Here is an 18,666-nt window from a genome sequence, read left to right as displayed (position 1 = left end):
GAGTCACACTTAAATGAGGTTTCAATTTTTAGTGCATCGCACATTCTGTTTGACACTCAATTATTTTATATGTATGCATTTATGCATGTATATGTTTATTAAATAAAACATTTTATTTATTTTGCTAAAATGTAGCCTTCAGCTGTCCTTCATATAATGAGGTGGGTGGGGATAATAAAAAGAAGACTTTAAGTAATATGTCTTAATAGGTACATTGGTAATTATACTAATTCAGGTTGAATTCACTGCATGCTGGTTTTGCCATTCCTTCTTTCCCAGAAATCCTCAGACCAGACTCTGATAAAGACACATCAGAAATAACCAAGAATAGGATACATGTAAGTCAGTTTCCTGAACTTATTTGTAATTTCTTCACCCTTGCTTCACATATATACATTTAAAGTATTTATAGCACTTTAAAAGTAATAAAAGCAATGTTGGTGTCATGTATCTGGTCTGTCTTCTCATCATGAACTCTTGCACACACATTCTGGACTGCAATCCCCATAAGCCACTGCACCAATCACTGCACACAGCTGCTCCTTGTTTCCCACTGAACTGATTGCTGCACACACCTGTTTCACATTTACCCACATGCATTTAAGCCACAGACACACACACTTCCTTGCGAGGTCTTATTGTTCCTATGGTCGTAATTCTAAGCGTTTTTCTCTGTGTTGGATTATCTGTGTATGACTCTGGACTGTGTACCCCGTTGACGATTCCTGCTTCCTGCCATTGCGACCATTCCCTGTCTATCGAACTGTTTCCCGGATTACTTACGTTGTTCCTGTTTTCTGGTGATTATTCTGGCCTGTTGACGATTCTAATAAATGCTGCAAATGGATCCTCACGTCTCAGTCTGACTCCTTGTGACAGAAGACCTCGCCACTACAAGGATCCAGCAGCTTTATTCTCCAGCATCACAATATGGACCCGCATGAGTCTGTAAGCAAGATGGCCTCCCTTCTAGAGTCTCTTGACAAGATGACCTCCCTTCTAGACTCTGTTCGCAAAATGGCTGCCCTTCCAGAGTCTGCTCTCAAGATGGGCCCCCTTCCAGAGCCATTGCACAAGATGGCTGCTCTTCCAGAGTCTCCGCTGGAGACGCCCAGCCCTCCTGAGTCTCCGCTGGGGTCGTCCAGTTCTCCAGAGCCTCCGCTGGTTCAGCCCGTCCTTCCAGAGCCTCCGCTGGTTCAGCCCAGCTTTCCAGAGCCTCCGCTGGTTCAGCCCAGCCTTCCAGAGCCTCCGCTGGTCCCGCCCAGCCTTCCAGAGCCTCCGCTGGTTCCGCCCAGCCTTCCAGAGCCTCCGCTGGTTCAGCCCAGCTTTCCAGAGCCTCCGCTGGTTCAGCCCAGCCTTCCAGAGCCTCCGCTGGTCCCGCCCAGCCTTCCAGAGCCTCCGCTGGTTCAGCCCAGCCTTCCAGAGCCTCCGCTGGTCCCGCCCGGCCTTCCAGAGCCTCCGCTGGTCCCGCCCGGCCTTCCAGAGCCTCCGCTGGTCCCGCCCAGCCTTCCAGAGCCTCCGCTGGTTCCGCCCAGCCTTCCAGAGCCTCCGCTGGTTCCGCCCAGCCTTCCAGAGACTCCGCTGGTTCCGCCCAGCCTTCCAGAGACTCCGCTGGTTCCGCCCAGTCTTCCAGATACTCCGCTGGTTCAGCCCTGCCTTCCAGAGACTCCGCTGGTTCAGCCCTGCCTTCCAGAGCCTCCGCTGGTTCCGCCCAGCCTTCCAGAGACTCCGCTGGTTCCATCCAGTCGTCCTGAGATTCCTGTCTGCCCGGTTCTGGTCACGGAGCTCATGCATGGACTGTTCCCACCCACCCTCCCTGCTGCTCCAGTTCCGCCACCTCTGTCTCCTGACAGTCCCTCTGCTCACCCACATCCCACCTTCGGTGCAGAGGACTTGCCGTGGGACTGCCAGTCTCCATCGGTGTCCAGACTGAAGGACCCCTCACCATCACCTCCAGTCTCAGAGTCCTGGACTCCACCTCGGCCCTCCGACCCTGCGGCTCCACCCCGGCTCTGTGCTCCCTCGTCTCCGTTGTCGGCCGTCGGCCCACCAGCTCCTCCGGGCTCCATCGTCTCTCCGGCTCCGCCCCGGTCAGTCGTCGCCCCACCTTCGCCTCTGGACTCTACTCCTCCGGCTGCGCCTCGTCACTCCGTCCTGCCGGCTCTGTGGACCTCCTCCCTCCCGTGGGCACAGCCTCGATCCTCTGTCACTCCGGCTCCGCTGCGTACCTCCGGACCTCCATCTCCGCCGGGGTCGCCAGAGCCTTGGGTTCCGCCTTGGCCCTCCGGATCCTCTGTGTCGCCCAGGACCATCGACTCTACGGTTCCGCCTCGGGCTCCACCGGCTCCACCTCCGTCGGTCGGCCCCATGCAGGAGCCAACCCTTCCTCCATCATGGCTTCTCCCTCCGTCGGCTCCGCCTCAGTTCAGGGTTCCAGTACCCCTACATGGACCTGGCCCTCCATCCCTCCCCCTGTTCCGCCTCCGCTCCACCACCCTCCAGGTTGTATTATGTGGTTAGAGCGTCTGGAAGCCGCTCCTTGGGGAGGGGCTCTGTCATGTATCTGGTCTGTCTTCTCATCATGAACTCTTGCACACACATTCTGGACTGCAATCCCCATAAGCCACTGCACCAATCACTGCACACAGCTGCTCCTTGTTTCCCACTGAACTGATTGCTGCACACACCTGTTTCACATTTACCCACATGCATTTAAGCCACAGACACACACACTTCCTTGCGAGGTCTTATTGTTCCTATGGTCGTAATTCTAAGCGTTTTTCTCTGTGTTGGATTATCTGTGTATGACTCTGGACTGTGTACCCCGTTGACGATTCCTGCTTCCTGCCATTGCGACCATTCCCTGTCTATCGAACTGTTTCCCGGATTACCTACGTTGTTCCTGTTTTCTGGTGATTATTCTGGCCTGTTGACCATTCTAATAAATGCTGCAAATGGATCCGCACGTCTCAGTCTGACTCCCTGTGACAGTTGGTTACAAAATGATTACATTTTAGTTTTTCATAGCTAAAGTTTTTTTTTTTCATCTTTTAGGTACCTTACCAATGCAGAATATGTGTAATTTATTATTCTTGTGAAATATTCCTTTCCTTATGAATCTGGAAGGAAATGTAAGTTACTTTACAGACTTGCATTTTATGTGAAAAGACCTTACAGGTGAGATATCTCAGAAGTTCTAATGATCATTTCTGTTTATATACATTTTTAGAATTGGAGGTTTTGTCTTCTGATCTGTTTTTACTCTTTATGTTTGCAGATGTGGTACCAGTTCCTCAAACACAAAGTCATTACAAAACTCAAAGCCTTATGCCTGATTGGGTTCTACAGACCAAGTACCAGTGTGAGAGAAGAGCAGCAGTAACATTGTAGTTTGATCCCCTAAAGTTTCTTGTAATGTTGCTAAAGGTTCTGAAAACATTCAGTAAATGTCATGGAAGGACCTAAATAGGACCAAAAATAACATTCTAGGTTGGTCCCCTGAAGGTTTTGGAAACGTTATGGGAATGTAATGTAGAGACCTAGAGGGAATATCCTATAGTAGTGGTCCCCTAAACATCCTGAGAACATCCTGAATGGTCTGTAAAAGTCCCCCAAATAACGTCCCCCAACCCTTTAAAGAACTCCACATCGTGACCTTCTCAGAACGTTCTGGGAACGTTACTGGGCAGCGTCCTTAACACCAACGGGGACGTTCTGAGAATGTCAAATTTCCTAATAAAGTATGGTCCCCTAAACATCCTGAGAACGTCTTGAATGTTCTGTAAAGGACCCCCAAACAACGTCCCCCAACCCTTGAAAGAACTCCACATTCACATCGTGACCTTCTCAAAACATTCTGGGAACATTACTGGGCAACGTCCTTAACACCAGCGGGGACGTTCTGAGAATGTTCTGGGAACGTCAAACTTCCTAATAAACTATGGTCCCCTAAACGTTCACATCTGGGGAAGAGTTCAGAAAAAAATATGCTGCATTGATAGTTCACAGAAGCATGTAGTCTTTGTTACCCTTAATATAAGAAGTTTAAACAACCAGCCTCCTGGCCAAACTGAGCAATTGATGGAGAAGGGCCTTGGCTAGAGTGGTGACCAAGAACCTGATGGCCACTCTGGTTAAGCTCCATGATCATATATGCAGATGGGAGAAATTTACAGAAGAACAATCATCACTGCAAAACTACCAATCTGGGCTTTATGGTGGTTTGGCAGGACAAACATTCCTGGAGAAACCTGAAAATGTCTGCCAGACCTCATCCAAGCTGATAGAGCTTGAGAGGTGATGAGGTGAGCTGAAGAATGGCAGATAATTGCCAAATCTTGATGTGCAAATCTTGTTGCATTATACCCAAAAAGACTTGAGGCTGTAAAGGTGCTTCAGCTTAGTACTCAGTTAAGGGTGTGAATACTTATGCTATGTACTTATTTCAGGTTTTTTTTTTTTTTTTTAGAAATGTATGAAGTTGTGACAATTCTGCTTTTGTTTTTTCATTATGGTGCATATATTGTAGATTTATGTTTAAAAACGCAATTTAAAACAGTTTAACATAAGGCAGCAACATAAAATGTGAAAAAAATGAAGGGTTATGAATACTTTCACAAGGCACTCTATATTATACCATTCTACACGTACAGATCATGAAAGCATACAAACAAAGACTGTGCACATATGCTGTAATATGATTATCAGTTCTCACAGGTGTGGGATGGGAAATGAAAAAAGGGCAGGAATGGAATGTGAAGAGGCAGTCAGGCAGCGGTCAGAACGGACAGTGCTTTGGCGTCTCTTACCACTCTCAATAATTTGTTATTTATAGCAATGCTTCAGCTCAGTTTATGGGTGTTCCAGGATATTTTGAGGGAAAATGACCTAGTCTGCTTCCACTACATTTTTACAGTGGGTCAAAAGTTGGAGAAAAAACATTGGATTCATTGAATTTTTGATGGATGAAAACAAGTCTAGTCTATAAGAGATCACATCAGAAGCTTTCATCAGTAGAACAGAGTGCTTCAGAAAGAACAGAAGGGTGAAGCTGTGCTATGACTCTGGTACATGCTGTCTGCTTCGGCATTCTGTGACTTTGTGCCAAAAATGTCATCGTCAGGAGGACACACTGTCTTGTTCCAGTGCATCAATATCTCTGTTTCTATCTATGTCTCTATCTCTCCTTTCTCTTACTGATTTCTTTACCTTGCACTAATTCAAATCTATCCTTTTATTCCAGTTGTAATCATGGTCATTTTTCTCAGTATGCGCTGGTGTCACACTGACGGCTGTTGGATATTTATAGCTAAACAAACACAGCCAAAGGACAAGAGACTAACAGGATGAAAGGTAGGAGAGGTGCTAGTGCTGGTGGTGACGGGGGGCTTCTGCACCCCTCCACTGATCCTTTAATCCTGCTTGTTCTCGTTCCTTCTCCTGTTGGTTTTTTCAGCTGCTACAAATGTTGCCACATGCTTTCCCACATTTCAGTTTTGGAAACTCAGCATCAGAGTTTATTTCTGATTATTTGGACATTACATCTTACATAATGATTATATTGTATGACATGTAACAATTCTTAGCTTTTCCGGTGTAATTCGTGAGATACAAAGTAATTATAAGAAATTCAAAATTCTAATTGCAAATTGCAAATAAAGTTGCAGATGTGCAATGTAAAGTGCAAAGACATTTTTTAGCTGCGTGACAGAAAAAAAAAATCTTATGCTCCAGGACCTTGTACAACAATAATCCATCTATGAGCATGTTTTAAGCTGCATTATTAACTGAATTATTAAAATTAGTTATAATTTGGCCAAGTCTATATATCATGTTTCTTGCCCTGCAGAAAAATAAAAACAGCTAAAAACAGCCTAGGCTAGTTGGCAGGTCTTAGCTGGTTTAGGCTGGAAGTAGTTGGTTTTAGCTGGTCTCCCAGGCTGGTTTTAGCTGGTGGTTAAGACCAGCCTGACCAGCCTAGCCAGGCTGGGAAAGTGGCCAAAACCCCTCTAAAACCAGCCTGCTGACCAGCTAATACCAGGCTAGTTGACCAGATTTTTTTCACCACGGTGGTAACAACAAGGAATGATTGGAACATCACTTTTCATCCTGTTTATGAACGTGTGTGTCCATGTGCAGTTGTCAGCTGCTCTTATTTTGACCCCGGTCTGTCTCCTGGAAGCTTATGAAGTATATCCACCATTATGTGCCAGTATCATTAATGTGCTTGAGCTCTCAGATAACCCGTATAACAGATATGTGTTATGAGTCATTGCGTGGCAACACACACAGATAAACATTTATTTAGAGAATGCGTGTTGTTGTTATGTTTCCTGCATAGAGCAAAAATCCAGAATACAAGTTTATGTATTTAAAATAAAGTTTCCTTTCCTTTCAACAGTTTGTGAGTCACTGCAAACAACGTGACTTCTAGTCCTTTAAATAAATGTTCCATGTGCTTAAAACTCTAAATGGAAAACTGCATGTGTTTTAATTGGTGTGGTGTGGAGATTTATATTGCATAAGAGGGCAGATCTGATAGAGATACATCAGTCATCACAGCAACAGGCTTCAGAGACACACACAAGCTGAAATCCACACCACTGCTTAGCACGTCTACATTAGGAGTGTGTCTGTATACACAGGGCATGGGTCTAAGTGATGACAGTGCACAATTTCTGCAAGTAAAGGGCAAACACACTACAAAACACACACGTTCTTTTAACAGAAACATAAGACTAATACATGTGACTGAGGTCCGGTTTCACAGACAAGGCTTAAGCCTAGTCCTAGACTAAAATGTAAGTCTGAGCTGTTTGAACTGAAAGAAACTTGCACTGACTGATCTTAAAATATATCGGTGTCTTTGTTTTGTCTCAAGATGCACACCAGTAATGTTTTTTTTTTCTAAGCATGTTTATAAAAATTACTTAAATATCCTAATTGAACTATCTGCTAATCCTGGTTTAGTCTAAGCCCTGTCTGTGAAACCGGGCCTGAGAGTTTAAAACCTCTTGTGCATTTGTGAGAAACACACACCCCCTCTTGTGGTAAGAGTAGGTATTCTTCTGCACTGTCTGGTCTTTTTTTCTCCCGAAAGCAACATGTTATTACATTGCGTAATATGTGTTTGAGCATGTCAAGATACATAACCTAGAGCCAAATATTTAAATCACCAGCATCCCAGTGCATTCCATCATATTCTTTTGTGTCTTTTCCTTATTTCTCTTTTTTATCTGCCTTGATTGTTTAAAGGAAAAAAATAGTAGTCTGTACTTTTATGTCACCCCTCCTTTAAAATAATGGTAATGCTTTATTTATGACGACTGTGTCATATAATATAAATATAAAAACAGTTAAGGTACAGTTGTGGCCTAAAGTTTTGAGAATGACACAAATATTAGTTTTCACAAAGTTTGCTGCTCAACTGCTTTTAGATATTTGTTTCAGTTGTTTCTGTGATGTACTGAAATATAATTACAAGCACTTCATAAGTTTCAAAGGCTTTTATCGACAATTACATGACATTTATGCAATGTCGCCGCCGCGTCCGGAACAGAGAGCGCGGTCACCGCCGCGTCCGGAACAGAGAGAGCGGTCACCGCCGCGTCCGGAACAGAGAGCGCGGTCACCGCCGCGTCCGGAACAGAGAGCGCGGCCACCGCCGCGTCCGGAACAGAGAGCGCGGTCACCGCCGCGTCCGGAACAGAGAGCGCGGTCACCGCCGCGTCCGGAACAGAGAGCGCGGTCACCGCCGCGTCCGGAACAGAGAGAGCGGTCACCGCCGCGTCAGGAACAGAGAGCAGAGGGAATGGTCGCCGCCTCAAAAAAAAAATTCCTCCCTGCTGGACCCATTATTGAGGTCTGCATTCTGTCACGTGTGAGAGATGGAGGTCTGGGTCCAAATGCAGGGGAAGGATCTTTAATGAACAAAACACAAATAAACATAAACCAAAAGGCCAACACGGCACAACACGACATAAACTGAATACTAAATAAACTAAAACAGGAAACACGGTCAAGGGCCAAGATCAAGAACACACAAAATAACATGCAAGACAAAAGACAATGCAGACCTGAAACCAGAGTGAGCAGAAAGAGTTCTTAAAGTCCAAATGATAATTGTGAACAGATGTGGGTGATCAGTGCAAATGACAAAACAGACGTGAAGAATCAGAGGAGTGAGTGCAAACAGCGACATCAGGTGGCTGAGGGAAAACCCACAGCCCCGATCATGACATTATCACATTGTAGCTTTTGGTGTGAATTTTGATTTGAAATTTAGCCGCTAATCTGTTGCAAAATTGCAAAACTGCCTTTCCGGCTACATCAAAACAACATGTTATCTCCAAGCGTCAGACATTAAACACAAAATTGGATCACTTGTGCAAACATCATCAAAGAGTACAAGAGACAAAGAAAGTAAGTAATTATTACTTTCATGGAATTAAATCTTCAGTCATTGCCCTCATGCAATAGAACTTACTATAATAACCAGAATTTTTTTACTCACTTAAAAGCCACATTCCTTCCTTTAGAAGCAGAAATAATAACTTGCTTTAACAATGTAAATAATATCATAATGGTAGATGTGAGATGTCTTTTAAATAAAATTAAATAAATATAAATATAGAATAAAATCTGTAAGAGTCCATAAGTTTTAGAATTTTTTTCTGATACAGGATGGAGGGCTTTTTAGAGATCTGGATGCTTTTCACTGAAATATGTAAACTCCTGAAGGATCTAAGTCAGGGGTGTCAAACTCAGTTTCTGGAGGGCTGCAGCCCTGCAGAGATTAGTTCCAACCCTCAAATTATGTAGTTTTCAAATAAGCCTGAAATACGTGATTAGCTGGATCAGGTGTATTTAAGTAGGGTTGGTGCTAAACTTTGCAGGGCTGTGGCCCTCCAGGAATTTAGTTTGACACCCCTGATCTAAATACAGTCTTTGTTTGAAATTAAAATATTAAAATTTGTTATAAATTTGCACTTACAAATTGAATAATTTAATGAAAGTAACACAACTGACCCTGACCTTGTTTGTTTCAGTGCCTGTTCTCAATCTGGTGATGTTTGGAAGTAACAGTGCTGAAAAGACTTTAGCAGTGAACACAATACTGGGTCTCAATGAGTCAGCAGATGTGCCTAAATCTGAAACCCATCATGAATGTGTCAAGAGAGATGGTGTGATATGTGGACACAAGGTCACCCTGGTTGAAATGCCGAAGCTATACAAAACATCTTTGTCTCAGAAGGATGTGCTGCATGAGGCATACTATGCTCTTTCTTTATGTTCATTTAACATAAACACATCTCTCCTGGTCCTTACTGTTGATCCTCTCACTGATGATGATAAAGGAGAACTCAAATTATTAAGTGACATATTTGACACAGCTGATGGGAGGTTCTGGGATTGTCTGATTTTCATGTTCGTATATGAAGGGAACAGACAGGACTAGATTGTCACTGAATTCATAAATGTAAACAAAGACATTCAGAGTTTATTGAAGAAATGTGGGAACAAATATTCCATACTCAGTACTAACCAAAGCCCTGATAGTACACAGCTCTCAGAATTGCTGCAGATGATCTATACAGTTACTTGCTACTCATTTGCCACATGTCTGCAAGCTCAGATGGAGAACAAAATTCAACTAGAGGCCAGAATTGATGAAGTGGAGTAAGAAATGAGAGCGTTAAAAAAATTAATCAAAAAGGTAAGACATTATTCAGTCTGACTCTTAATATCTAAAAGATTGTTTTATCAATTATCAATAACTTTCAATTAATTAATTTTGACATTTAGCTTACCATTAGTATGATGTTACTACCACTACTTTTTCCCCACTAAAACTGTTTTTTTTTTCTTCCAGAAAGCTGTTAAATTAATGTAAATTTTAATTCAATTTAATGTTCGCTTTTGCCAGCCAGGGGAGGTTTTAAGTCATATTTAATGTGCATATCCTTTATTTCCCTTCTCTGCACCATAGCTGAGAGTGAGAGATCAAGCACAAACTGTGTGAGGATTGTGCTCATTGGAAAAACTGGAAATGAGAAAAGTGCCACAGGAAACACTATACTCAACAGAGAAGTGTTTACATCTGATACCAGTTTTACATCAGTGACATCTTCATGTCAGAAGGCGGATGGGTTTGTTAATGGAACTCTAGTCACTGTTGTTGATACTCCAGGCCTGTTTGACACACAGGTCTCAAATGATGAAGTGAAGCAAGAGATTCTGAAGTGCATTAGTCTCCTCTCTCCAGGACCTCATGTGTTCCTGCTGGTGCTTACAGTTGGAGGATACACAAAGGAAGAAATGGAAACTCTGAACCTAATCAAAGAGACTTTTGGAAGAAATGCTGGGAGGTTTAGCATCATAATTTTCACCCATGGTGACAAGCTGAAAGGTCGACCAATTAAAAGTTACTTGGAAGGTGCTGATTTGCATATGAAGAAGTTGATCAGAGATTGTGGGGAAAGATATCATGTCATTGACAATACAAAAGAAGACAAAACAAGACAAGTCAGTAAATTATTTGATGCAATCAATGGAATGGTGGAGAAAAATGGTGGAGGATGTTACACCAATGAGATGTTTGAAGAAGCAGAAGCTGCCATAAAACAAGAAATGGAAAGAATATTACAGGAGAAGAGAGAAGAGATGGAAAGAGAGAACAAACGTTTACGAGACAAACATGAGGAGGAGATGGCAGAGATAGCAGAACAAAGAGAGCAAAATGAGAGAGAGAGAGAGAGAGAGAGAGAGAGAGGCAAGAGAAGAACAACTCAGAATCAAGGAGGAGTTCTTGCGGATTGAACTTAAGAGAAGAGATGAACAAGAAGAAAAGAAGAAGAAAGTAAGACAAGAAGAAGAAGAGCAGAGAAGAATTGAAGAGAAGAGGCAACAGGAGGAATGGAACAGGACACAACAAGAATTAGAGGAGAAACGGATAAAATTGGAGATAGAGCAACAAAAGAGAGACCAGGAATATAGAGAGCAGTATGAGAGAGAGAGGAAAGAACTGGAGGAACTTCATAAAGAAAGACTGAAGAGAGAACACGAGGAAGAATACCAGAAGAGACTTAAAGAGGAGAGGAGTGAATGGGAGGTTAAAGAAAAGAAAATGATTGATGAATTTGAACAAGAAAAAAGAAAAAGAGAAGCAAAGGAGAAAGATAGGATTGAGAAGGAGCTTAAAGAAAGAGAGAGAATAGAGAGAGAGAGTATGAGAACAGTAAAATAGAGATGAGAAACCAAAAAAGAAGAATGGGAAAAATCATGGAAGGAGGAGTGGGATAAAAGAGTGAAAGATGAGAAGGCAAGGAGAGAGGAAGAGAGAGAGAAACTGAGAAAGCTTGAAGAGGCATTTAAACAAGAGCATAAAGAGGAAGAGCAGAAGAGGAAAAGAGAAGATAAAGCCAGACGAGAACAGGAGGAGCGAGATCGAAAAGAAATGGAGGAAGAACATGAAAGGAAGCTGAAAGAAATGAAAAGAAAGTATGAAGATGAGGCCAGAAAGCAAGCAGAGGAATTTAATGAATTTAGAGAGAAATATACCAAAGATTTTCAGGTACTCATGTTAAAGCATGATTTAGAGATGCAGGAGATGAAGCTAAAGCATGAAAGAGAGTGCCGTGAGCATGAAAAGGAGTGCAGTGTTTTGAGTGAACTCTCAAAGCAAAAAGAGAAAAATCTGAATGAAACCATGAAAGAAATGGAGGAGAAACATAGAAAAGAGGTTGATGATCTGAAGAAGAAGTACGAGGATAAATGTGTTTTACTGTAAGCTATCCTTACTAGATTTAGACATATGACATGGCATATATCAATGCTATAGTAAATAAATATTGAAAAAAGAACTGTCAAATTTTCTAAGCTGTAAATATTTGATTTAACATAACAATTTTTTTAAAGATTTTGAAAAAAGTTTAGTGACATTTGATGAACAGAAACAGAATAATAAGTCCCTGAACAAAACTCGCAGTAAGTATTGTGTGTCTAACAACTGCTTTAAGTACTACAGTGGATCTCATGGATTGCACCAGATTTGGCAGTTATTGCTGTGAGCTGTTACTCCACTCTTCCACCAAGCCACTTGCAAGTTCTCAGAAACATCTTGGGTGATACGTGATACATGGTTTGCCACTGCCAGAATAATCAGCTGTCCTTGCTGTCTCCCTGTAGCACTGTCTTAGGCCTCACAAGCATATTTGCAATAATTGTTTATGGTTCATTGAATAAGCATGACAATGTAATTGTTTAAACACTTTCTAATAAAGATCAGAAACATGCAAGAAACATGCAAAAGATTTTTACTTGCTGATTTACTATGGGGCGAAACAATTTTGACATCCACATATGTATATTTATACGGAGGTTTAATAATATGAAATATCTTGTTGAGGGCTTAACACGAAAATGTATGTCGTCAACATAGCCTTAAAAAAGAAGTTTATTCAAGTGTGCTATTAGTATACTTCTTTTAAACAAAAAAAACATAGGAAAGTATACTTTAAGTCTACTTTTTATATACTTCTCAGAAATGTGCTTTATATACTTCTCAGAAATATACTTAAAATGACATTTAAGTATACTTGACTTTCGAAAAGGTCTAAATATATTTGAGTTATACTTGCGCTCTGAGAATCTGTTTTCATTGTTATACGCTAGGGGCGCTATTGTACATCTTCTGTATAGACCTTTTTCCTGAACACGGAAGTAAGTCCGACTCTTAACTGAAAGAATGCTTTGCATTTCCGGTCTGCATTGTTTCTAGTCAAATTAGGGTATATTCCGAGCTAATAAACTAATGTTTACTCAGGAAAAAGGTCTATAGAATTTCCAAAACACAAGTGAAGAAGAAACTGAAACAACAGATGCTTCCACATGTAATCTAACACAATCATCTGACGTAAAACAGCATCAAAACCATAGATATGTAAAACTGTGTAACGTTATTGAATAAAATGTCGACCCATGAAGAGGTAATAATGAATGTCAAGCTTTTGGGTGTTGATCAACTCCATCTACATTTTTATTTATCATGAATAGTCTTAAAAGTATACTACTAGTACGCTGATATGTGTATACTTACTACATAAAGTATACTTAAAATATACTTGAACTTTACTTAAGTATACTTAATAAAATAAACTTGAAGTATACTTCTTTTTGGTAAGCAGGGCCGTGCAGAGACCTTTAAAGGGGCAGGTGCTCAAAGTATAAAAAGGGCACCTTGAACAAGGCATTTAAGAGCCCCTCGGGTCCATCACCTCATTGTAGGCATCCAGTTACTTACGTAACAAGTGACAATGTCAATAATAAGACAAATAATGCATTATTCAAAGTTTTAATTGCATTTATGTTTAGTTCAGGACTCAAACAATAGAATTAGTAAAATTTTTATCACTATAAAAGGGTTCTCTAAATAGGGCTGTGCTCAAAACATCAGTACAGCAATACTGTACTGTATATTGTGACACATTCCTTGCTGATATACGTATTATTACAGAGGCTTCTAGCAGCCAATGCTGTAAAGCAGTTTTGAGAAAGAAACAGAACATAAAAAAACATTTTAATGTTTAAAAGATTAAAAATATTTTCTTTGGACCTATTCATTTTAATTAGAAATTGTTGTGTATTAAATTGTCAAACCTAAAGATTTTCTTCTCTCTGGTAAACACAATAATAAAGCTGTTATATTAAACTCTGTGTGGTCACTATTGAAAATATCTGTGGCCCCTGATGTATTGTATTGTAAGATTGTAGACGGTATAATATTAAGGCATAAAATGGCATGATTTATAATTCAGATACAGGTTCACACAAAAACAAAATATCTTATACAATGGAATTTCAGCCTTTATACCATTAAAAGGGATAAATCGAGTTTTTAATTTATTATTATATTTTATTTAAAACATAAATAGTACTGTCTTAATTGTTTAGATATTTAGGAGGCACATTAACATCTTTCACATTTACAACTCTATGTGTTTGCTGCATAAAAACTAGGTCGATCATTGCAATAATTTGACCATAAAGAGCTGAAAAAGGTGGAAATAAAATTAATTCTCTGTCACAAGGGGGCGCTTTAGGAGCGCTGAAATACTACGGTTTCCATGGGAACGGCTGAACACAAAGCAGTATTTACGCAGTTTTGTCAGACGTGAAATGAAAATGCCAACGACACGTTTCTGAGGACAGTCGGTTCCCTTCAGATACATTCATATAAAGACATCAGTGCCAAGTTTTGACTTTGAAACATGCATATTTATTAAATTACATCATTGCCTTCTTGTCTTTCCTTCCCCAAGTAAGACCTCCTAAATTATAATGAAGTCTTTTCTTATACTATTTAACATATATTAAACTTTTTATGGCCTGCAGGAGCCCTCTCCTTTACGATAGATTTACGATTATTTTTACATGACATTAACATTATCGGCAGCTATTTCAGAGCAGACATGCACAAGCTATAAAAAAGTATAAATACTCGTGCATAATCTCTTTTCTTCACGTTATTCTTATAATCATAAGTAACTTTAAATCTGGTGAAAACACCACTTACCAGCAGCCACGAACGTGTCTATCCTTGGCGTTATAAACATGATCATATCGTCCTGAACTTCCGGGTGGGGTCATCACGTGAAAGGTCATCACGAGGTACATTCTATTTACAGCTAAAACATTATTAATTAATTTTACTTGTAGTTCGATTGGGCAGGCTGTTGCGAAATCGTTATTTTTTATAAATATTTTATTTTTATATTATTACAAAAAAAAAATCTTAACAAAAGGGCACTTTGATCACTAGGAGCCAAAAGGGCAGGTGCTCAAGCCTCAATGCTCAATGCCTCCATATTGACTCGTAAGAGCTGTGTTCAGTTCTAAGGTCTGAAAAGGTGTGAAATCGTACAAAAGAGAAGCCAGTCAGTTCAGTTTGTGGCAAAACCTTTAATAGTGCTTTAATATCATTGTCTTATATGATAATTCATACATACGATGATAAGTTAAAACATATCAAAATGCACATGCAGACTATTTTTTCCAGTCATGTACTTTGTCACTGAGGATTTTTTTTTTTTTTTTTAAATACAGAGTAAAAAACTTGTGTTGTGTCGTGTCTCGTCTCCCATTGAGTAGATTCTAACCGTAACTGGTTATTGTGAAATTTGAGCTAGCACCACTGTAGAACCGGGCCTGACAATGTAAACAATAGCTCAATAATCATATTATTTAAAGTATTAATTTACTTTCCATTGATCCGTGTTGCATTATTAATGCAAGCAGTATCCATAATGTCAAAATGTGATGTGAAGTTAAATGTCCTAGTGTATTTTCTCAACGGATCTCCGATTTGATTTAGTGATTTTGGCAATTCATTAAATTTCAACAGCTAAACAGTAACTAGTACTCTGAATAGTTTTTGAGAAGAGTACTGTGGTTGTACAAATAGACAAATATGATAATACGCCAAAAACAAAAAATAAAAACAAAAAATAAACATAGGTACTACACTTTTACTGCAAAAAAACCCTTTATTTTCATAAGGAGTATCTATATTGAAATGTTGTAGGCCTAATCATCTTCTCACAAAAATGTTGGAAATTATGCAAATATGAGTGATATTGTGTTTCTATAAGGTTACTGTGTGCGGGAACTCGTTGTCAGGGAGAATAGAGAGATGGAGCAGTTGCTAGGCCCTTACGAAAAAGAAGTTTATTCAAGTTTGCTATTAGTATACTTCTTTTAAACTAAAATAGGAAAGTATACTTTTTGTGTACTTTTCAGAAATGTGTTTTATTTACTTCTCAGAAATGTACTTAAAATGACATTAAAGTATACTTGACTTTTAGTTAGAAAAAAGTCTACATTTATTTGAGTTTTACTTGTGCTCCAAGAATGCTTTCACTCACTGTAATGTGGTAGGGGCACTATTACACATAGCGAAGAAGAAACCGACAAAAATGCTTAATCTAACATGATCATCAGACATAAAACAGCATCAAAACTGTGTAACGTTATATAAATAAATTGTTGACTCATGAAGATGTATGATTGCTTAATTTGCTTTGGGGTGTTCATCCACCTCTACGTTTGTTTATTTATTTATTTTTATTTATAAAACTTAGGCTACCACATTTATGCGTTGATAAAAAAGAATGCATGAAGCTAGAATTAAATGTTTTTGCTTGCAAGCAGATACCCTGTTCTTTATTTTGATGTTTTGTATTTGTGTTTCAGAAATTCATATAACAAACAAAATTTAAAATAAAGCCGCGCGCTCCCGTAATTTAAAAAATAACGGTCGGTCGTTTCGTTTTACTGACTGACTAACATTCGTTGATTGATCTTTTTAATGGATAATTACTTATAATTAATATACGAGCGTACATATTGTTATTTTAGGGAGATTTGACAAGTCTAATTGAAGAAAACATGTTAACCGAGACGTTTACGTTTACGTTTACTGACCATAAGAGGGAAGCACATCATCGTTAATTCAGTGGTAACCCAGCAAACATTGGTCAGACGGCGACGTCCTGTCCCTGGCCAAAAATAGTCGCGGTAGGACGACAAAATATGCAAAAAAATTTAACACAAAATATTTCTTAAAAATGCATTTAGATGCGTTTGTACATGTCTACAATTCTCTGTGGTTGCATGTAAAGTTGTTACTTTGACTTTTAGCTGCGTGTAGTTCAAAATATATCCGGTTGTGATTCGGTTGTGAAAGGACGTCCAGCAGGTGACGTCTTTTACACGTGCATTTATAGTCCATCGTCAACCTCTATAAAATCATTATGAAATAGGCCTATGCAAAAGCCATTGTGCTTACACATTCACATTCGCATAATTACTACAGTAATTAATAAGTGCCCAAAGTAGTTTCTTAAGAGGTTGTTAATACGTTTAGTAATGCTGCGTTCCAGGCAGGTTTTTTAACTGGTAAATCGCCACTTCAAACCACGAGTCACGACTTTTTGTAGCGTTCCAGGCAAGTCACGCCAAACTGCCTGGGCACATTTATGAATTATTATTATTTTCATGTTATTAATAATTTGATTGCAACGTTATATTGTCCTAAGCTCTATTTTTCCACCGTGTGCCACTTGCATAAACACCGCACCCATTAGGGCGGACATTGTTGATTTGCGGGCTATGTTATGTCAGAACTCGTAACTGGGAGTACATCGATCTAGTACGAGTTCACGAGTGGGAAGTCACGGGTTTCCTGACTTTTTATTTGCCTAATTCACCTGCATTTACAGTACCTATCCCAGAGAAACAAAATAAATATTTGCTGGAGAAAAAAGTGTGACAACTAGTCCTGGTCTCCTATGAAATATAGAGAATGGTTCACCCAAAAATGAAAATTATGTCATTAATTACCCTAATGTCTTTCCAAACCCGTAAGACCATCGTTCGTCTTCTGAACACAGATTTAGATATTTTTGATGAAATCCGAGAGCTCTCTGACCCTCAATAGACAACAAGTTCAAATGTATTTCAAATGTTCGATGTGTCGTTGTTCCTTTCTGGACCTTGAACATGGTAGTACCCTCATGTTTGTTTTTACAGGTAGACACAGAGACTTTGAGAGTTAATTCACTCAAAAATGAAAACTGTGTAATGTACTCACCCTCATGTTATTCCATATTGTTAACGAAACCTGAGAGCTTTCTGTCCATCCATTAAAAGTTTAGGTAACCAAAACTTAGAATATTCTAGAATAACATAAAGCTGTTTTCAAAGTATGAATTTAGTAGCTTATTTTTCTTGTGAAGAGATACGATCGCTCTATATGATAAACTGATTTTTTTTAACAGATTAATTTGCTTTTGTTCACATATAAACACATACATTTTATGACGCCTTTATTACTTTTTTTGGATTCTTTTAAGTTTTGGTTAAATGGACTGTCACTAGAGGAAAAGAATGTCTCTAGATTTCATTATAAAACATCTTAATTTGTGTTTTGAAGATAACCAAAGTCTGATGGATTTGAATTACAAGAGGGTGAGTAAATGATCCTTATGATGATTATTTACCTGAAAAATAAAGCTACATATGTTGTTTTTCCAGTGAATTGATGTTTTAAAAAAGCACCAAATATCAGGAGAATTGTTGTAAAATGTATTGAAGAGTTTATAATGATGACCTTTTTCAAATTTGTCCAAATGTGAGAGACTGATTTTTTTCTTTTCTTTTTTCAAGTTAATGCAAGTTCATCTGAACTGTGAGTTTCTTTTTTTTTAATGACACATCGACGTTAAATTTCTTGCATTTAAAAAAAGCAAATTTTTTCACTATTAACTGTTGTACATTCTTCCTCAAATGTCTTTGCAATGCTAAAAAGTGGAAATTATGTGATTGAGTGTTGAAGATTTCATTGTGGTGTAATAAACGTTTTAAAACATTTGACTCTCAAGAGTGTAAAAACACAGTAATATCACATTCTGAAGGTAAAGAAATTGCTTAACATGTATAATTTAGATTTGTATTTATCTGTATATATGATTTAAAAATAATATGTGAAAATGTAAGTTAATCCAAATACATTTAGTGATAATTTGTGCTATAATCATGTAAAAAATATATTTGGTTGAAAGTATTTTTTTCAGTTGACTATAGAAATCTAATTGGATCACTTGTAACAAG

At 39.2% G+C, this 18,666-nt stretch overlaps 1 protein-coding gene across 1 annotated transcript; it reads left to right on the top strand.

Moving 5' to 3' along the window:
- The first annotated feature begins 9,951 nt into the window (after positions 1 to 9,951).
- Positions 9,952 to 11,788, top strand: LOC141315071 (uncharacterized). The gene is given in 2 exon segments (XM_073832671.1): positions 9,952 to 10,719; positions 10,880 to 11,788. Coding segments are annotated over 2 exon segments (1,677 nt in total).
- Positions 11,789 to 18,666: the final 6,878 nt, after the last annotated feature.

The sequence above is a fragment of the Garra rufa genome, chromosome 1 (genome assembly GCF_049309525.1).
Source record: "Garra rufa chromosome 1, GarRuf1.0, whole genome shotgun sequence".
Taxonomy (NCBI): Eukaryota; Metazoa; Chordata; class Actinopteri; order Cypriniformes; family Cyprinidae; genus Garra; species Garra rufa.
The sequence above is the reverse complement of the archived record's forward strand: the minus strand, read 5'-3'. Positions and strand labels throughout refer to the sequence as shown.